The sequence below is a fragment of the Fukomys damarensis genome, unplaced genomic scaffold (assembly GCF_012274545.1).
Source record: "Fukomys damarensis isolate Sample0158 unplaced genomic scaffold, DMR_v1.0_HiC HiC_scaffold_39, whole genome shotgun sequence".
NCBI lineage: Eukaryota > Metazoa > Chordata > Mammalia > Rodentia > Bathyergidae > Fukomys > Fukomys damarensis.
In genome coordinates this window covers 46,018,433-46,023,921 of record NW_022900951.1, presented here as the reverse complement: position 1 = coordinate 46,023,921, position 5,489 = coordinate 46,018,433, and the positions used below count along the sequence as shown (strand labels likewise).

The 5,489-nt window shown below is 51.5% G+C and overlaps 1 protein-coding gene across 1 annotated transcript in view; it reads left to right on the top strand.

Moving 5' to 3' along the window:
- Iqsec2 (IQ motif and Sec7 domain ArfGEF 2) overlaps positions 1 to 5,483 on the top strand; it is a 45,448-nt gene extending 39,965 nt beyond the window's left edge. Inside the window, exons 11-14 of the mRNA XM_010629745.2 lie at positions 1,514 to 1,613; positions 2,308 to 2,469; positions 4,089 to 4,262; positions 5,403 to 5,483. Coding sequence (XP_010628047.1) covers positions 1,514 to 1,613; positions 2,308 to 2,469; positions 4,089 to 4,262; positions 5,403 to 5,416 — 450 coding nt within the window. The 3' untranslated portion in view covers positions 5,417 to 5,483. The remainder of the gene's footprint in view (positions 1 to 1,513; positions 1,614 to 2,307; positions 2,470 to 4,088; positions 4,263 to 5,402) is intronic.
- The last annotated feature ends 6 nt before the right edge of the window (positions 5,484 to 5,489 follow it).

Sequence of the window (5,489 nt, the reverse complement as noted above, 5' to 3'; positions counted from 1 at the left end):
AGAGAGAGAGAGAGAGAGAGAGAATGAGAATATATATGAATGAGAATGATCTTATGATCTTTTCCAGACAATACTCAGTGTCCGTCTGGGAGGAAAATTGCCCCCAGTTGAGAATGATTGGTTTAGACAAAGCACCTCTAATACTCTCTGTGAAATGGGGCTAACTCATATCTCCTAGGGTTGCCATGAGAATGAAATAAGAGGTCATATGTGGAATAGCCTTACCTGGAGGCATGCCTGCCCCACACAGGTGTTGAGTCAATGTTAGACACCCCTCATGTAGTGACACCTGTGTGTGTGTCCCGGTCCATGCTAGCTGCTAGGTACCTGAAGATGAATCCGACTCAATTCCTGTTCCAAGGGAGCTCACAGTGCAAAGAACCAAAAGAAATGCTTTGTATCTCTGCCCTATAACCACACTGAAATCAAAATAGTTGTTGTTGTTTTTCTTGTCAGAGAAGGAGGGAGGAAGCGGGGACTGACTGGGGGTTGAACGTGTTTTACTGCTGAGCTACATGTCCAGCCCTTTTTAAGATTTTATTTTGAGACAGGGTCTCACTAAGTTGCCTAGGCTGGTCTCAAATTTGCAACTTGGAATCCTCCTGCCTCAGCTTCCCCAGTGGCTGAGATTACAGGTGTGTGCCACCACACCAGGTGAAAAAGTTGCTTTTAAGAAACACTTACAGGCGGTGAGAGTGTAGCTCAGTGGTAGAGCACTTGCTTAACGTGCACGATGCCCTTGGTTCCATCCCTAAACACTGTCTGAACCTATGTTAAGGGAGAGTCCGGAGTGCCAAATACTCAATAAAGATCTTGAGTCTTAAGAGAAAGACTTGTAAACCCTTCTTGTAGGCAGGGCAGAGATTCCCATTGTATGCAGGCTCTGGAGGGTGGAGGCTGGCTGGGCAAAAGACCCTGAAAACCAGACTCATGCCCTCCAGTTCAGCAGGGGGCGCTCACGCACTAGAGGACTACCATTAAAGCCTGAGGAGGATAAGGTCATGACCCAGCACCGTGGCAGCTCAGAAAAAAGTAAAAAAAATTTGTGTGAGCCAGGCGTACTGGTGTATACGTGTAATTCCAGCTACTCTGGAAGCTGAGGCAGGAAGATTGAAAGTTTGAGGCCAGCCTGGACAACTGAGTGAGAGGGTGGGGGATGTAGCTCAGGGCAAAGGCTCTTGAGATCAATCCCCAGTATCACAAAAAGGCAAAGCAAAACAAAAATCTGTGTGTGAGGTGTTAGAATAGGCTTCCTGGAGGGAGCAGCCTTCAGTTAGTTCCTTTAAAAATTGCAAATGTTTGTTGTGTATCGTCACATCAAGAACTTGCATTTTCTCACATAATATCCTTTCGGTTCCTCAAGCTTCAATTCTCTCCTACTTGTGGGAATGTATGTTTGTGTGTATGTCTGTTAGTAGGGGTAGGAGGATAGGATGGTTATCCGATAGAGGTGCCACATGGAAATTCCCTACCCCAAACCCTGCCTCTTGTCTTTTTTCCACCCCTGCCGAAGGTCACCAAAATTTTCCAGAAGAAGAAGATCTTGGTGACGTACAGCTTCCGTCAGTCCTTTCCCCTGGTGGAAATGCACATGCAGCTCTTCCAGAATTCATGTGAGTCCCTTCTTGGACCCCACCATTTCAAGAGTCCATGCCATGGCCCCCATGCTCATCCTTCATCCGTACCAACCTCCAGGTTTGGGATCCTTTACAACTGGGCTAAGGTCTCCAAAGTACCTACTTGGTCCTAGATGGTGAGCAGGCAAGAGTGTAGTGTGACTCAGGTCCGGCCCTTGGAGTAGGGAACCACAGTGTGTGAACTGGTGGGCTGAAGAGTTGGTGATCATGCTGTCCTCCGAAGGACTGAACCAGGAGGAGCATGGTGGAGTGGCATTTGGGACAGCAGAATCATTGTGAGTAGAGGCACAAAGGAAACAATTTCCAGAAAACAATGCAGAATTCCATTTGTCTTTATATCTTGGAATATAAAGAGGTAGAGGACCACAACTACCAGGAGTTTGAGGGCATTGGGGAGCTGCTGAAGATGCTTGAGCAGAGAAGAGGCATGTCAGAGTTTGACATAGAGAAATCATTTCCAAACTGCGCCCAGTCCCAGCACTTAGAAGGCTGAGGCAGGAGGATCACTTGGGCCTGGGTAGACCAGCCTGGGTAACATAAAAAGATGATCTCACAAGAAACAGAACAACCAAACCCACAAAAAACTGAGAAACAATTTCCCAATCTAGCCACCTTGCTTTAATCCTGACAGAGGCACCCAATCTCTCCCATGCCCTCCCTTTGCCCATAGATTACCAGTTTGGGATCAAGTTGCTGTCTGCAGTACCTGGTGGGGAGCGAAAAGTCCTCATCATCTTCAATGCCCCCAGCCTCCAGGACCGGCTACGCTTCACATCTGACCTTCGTGAGTCCATTGCTGAGGTGCAAGAGATGGAGAAGTACCGTGTGGAGTGTGAGTAGCTCAGCCATATCTCCACCCCGCTCCTGCTGCAGTGCCCTGCAGACACCCAGAATCCTGACTTTCGAAAATCTCAGGGTTGAGAGGTAGCTTGTCCAACCCTCCTACCCTCATTCCAGGAACCCTTTAGTCTCTGCTTGAATACCTTCAGTGACAAGAGGCTCATTATCTCTCAATCTCAGATTATTATCCAAGCCCTAAGAGTCGGTGCCATGGCTCCCATGGTTATCTTTCTATTGTGAGCTGACTTTTCCTTCTATTGAAAAGCAGAAGGAAAAAGAATCAGGGTATAAAAGGTAGGAGTGGAGTTTCAGATCCCAGATATGCTACTGGTTATGTGGATAAACTACGTAGAGTTGCCTAAGCCTCCGTATCTTCCTATATGCATTTGGAATAATGAAATCTCGTTCAGAGAGTTTGGAAATTAAACAGGGTAGCCGAAGAGCTCTACTACAGCCTAGATGTTCAGCAGATATCATTCCCTGTCCTGCTGTCTCCCCTTCTCTCCCCACACGTCAGTTCCCAGGTTGAGCCCCAGCAGTCTAGCCTCCCAGCCCCCAGGGATACACCAAGTCATTTTGATTTTACGTAGTGGACAGTAGTGATTACATCTCACTCTTCCTGATACCCTCCAAGTTTTCTCTTCCCCATGCTAAGCAGTTACAGTTAGGTAACATGGTGTTAAAGAGAAAGGGGCAAGGAGAAGGAGGAGGAGGAGGAAAGGGAGGGGGAGAGGGAGGAGAGAGACAGAGACAGAGACAGAGACAGAGAGAGTCAGAGACAGGCAGTAGACAGCTCCTTTACAGTCCTGAGGTCGACTCCACTCCTCAACAAGGCAGGGTCAGAAGTTTCACTTCGCCATATTCTTGGGGACCCTGGGGAAACATAGAGCAGGAAGTTAGCACACCAAGACAATTAGACAAGCAAACAGACGAGAAGTTCCATGAGCTCTGTGGAAAGGTGGAAATAAAAGGAGGCTGGAGGAGCCAGAACCCTGGAATCAGGCAGATGTACTTCTAGAATGTCAGCTCCATCATTTCTAGCTGTATGATGTTGGGCAAGCTCTGTGAGTTCTCAAGTTGTCAGTTTCTTCCTCTGCACAATGTGAATGATGTTAGTCATGTGGACTGAGAAGGGTCATGTATGTGTAGTGACCGGCACACTGACTGACGCGTAATAGAGGATTCAATTCTTGTCCGTTTTCTGGGCTGCCCTTCCAGGAACCCTGTTGCTCTGGAGCAAGGTACTTAAGAACAGAGCAAACTCTGGAAAGATTGCCTTTCACTGTAGGCTAGAAGGGCCTCCCTGTCCTGACTGTGAGCCATCTGCCGTGACACTCTATTTTGAAGCTCAAGGGTATTTTGGGCAGAGGAGGGTGGGGGAAGTTGAGAAGGAGGAAGGGAAGAAGGGGCAGGAGGAGGTGGTGTGAGACAGGGACTGCGAACTGAGGGAGCTTCAGAGATGGAGCTGCATCTCAGGGGAACGTGTGCTGGCCATCCATGGGGCAAAACGGGAGACCTGCAGGTTACGGGGAGGGAAAATAAAGGGCCTGTAGAGGTCTGGGTCTCACTCCTGTTCCTCACCTTTGCTCCATCTCCCCCACTGCCACCCAGCGGAGCTGGAGAAGCAGAAGGGTATGATGCGGCCTAACACCTCACAGCCTGGAGGAGCGAAGGACTCGGTGAATGGGACACTGGCCCGCAGTAGCCTGGAGGACACTTACGGGGCAGGCGATGGGCTCAAACGGGGCGCACTCAGCAGTTCCCTTCGTGACCTCTCTGATGCAGGTAAGTCTTTTGGGCCCCGACCCTGGCTGGGGAGACGTGGGACCGGATGTCATCTTGGCCTCTTGTCACTGGCCACCAGCCTTCCCTTCACCTGCTACACACATGCACCCTGCCTTCACCAAGAGCCCTGGGTACTGTGCTGCAGGGGGCCTGGTAGCCAGGTCAGAACAAGTGGAGCCCAGGATATGGGCCAGGGAATGGAAAGTGGGGGCCACGGTCTCAGCCCCTCTCTCACTGCTCCACCTCTCCTCCTCTTTTCCCTCTTCTGTCTTTCCTGTACTGCCTCTCCTCCTTCTCCATCTTTCCCTCCTCTCTCTTCCTTTTCCACCTCTCCTCCACCCCACCTCCCCCTCTTCAACGGGGGAAAGGGATAACAGGGTGTCTGTCCCTGGGAGGGGCCCAGGCCTGGTGCCCAGCTCTGGAGCCCAGCAGGGTGGGGAGGGGGCGTTGCTGCTCTGACGCTGGGCTCCTTGCTTGTGGGTGCAGGGAAGCGGGGGCGGCGTAACAGCGTGGGATCGCTGGACAGCACCATCGAAGTAAGTGCCAGCTCCTGCCCCACTTGTCCTCTGCATGAGCCCTGCCCCAGCCATGGCCATGGAGCCCCAGAGGAGGAGGGGACCTGTTGCTTCCCTGTCTTCCCTGCTAGGAACCGTGTGGCTGCCTCTCCCAGCCAACCACTCTCTCCATCTGTCCTCAGCTCTGTCTGTCCTCACTCTGCCTGTCTCTCAGTCTGTCTTCCACTTTCCCGTGCCCCCTCTCAACCCCAGGGCCAACTCCGAGTAGGGATGCCCTTGGACTTGGGCCACAAGAAGCTCTCACCTCCAAGTCCTGCTCTTTGATCCTGAGCGAGTTGCTCTGCCTCTCTGGGCCTAACGTCTTCCTGGCCTGCAAAGGGGCCTGAGGAAGAGGTCCTACTAATTCTGCCTTTGCCCACTGGGGCTCAGCTGAGATAGTGGATGTGACGGCAGAGCTTTGCCAACTGGGGAGCTTCATGTACAAGCACAGGACTGCTGTTTGCTTTTCATTATCGTTTGGGGGTCCCTGTCTCCCCAGCTCCAGCCCTCAGGGTCAGGGATGGAGTTTAGGGTTGGGGGTTTAAGGTGTCTAGACTGGCCTGACTTCCCCCCTCCCCCCTTCCAGGGGTCTGTTATTAGCAGTCCACGCCCTCACCAGAGGATGCCACCTCCACCCCCACCCCCGCCGCCAGAGGAGTACAAGAGCCAGAGG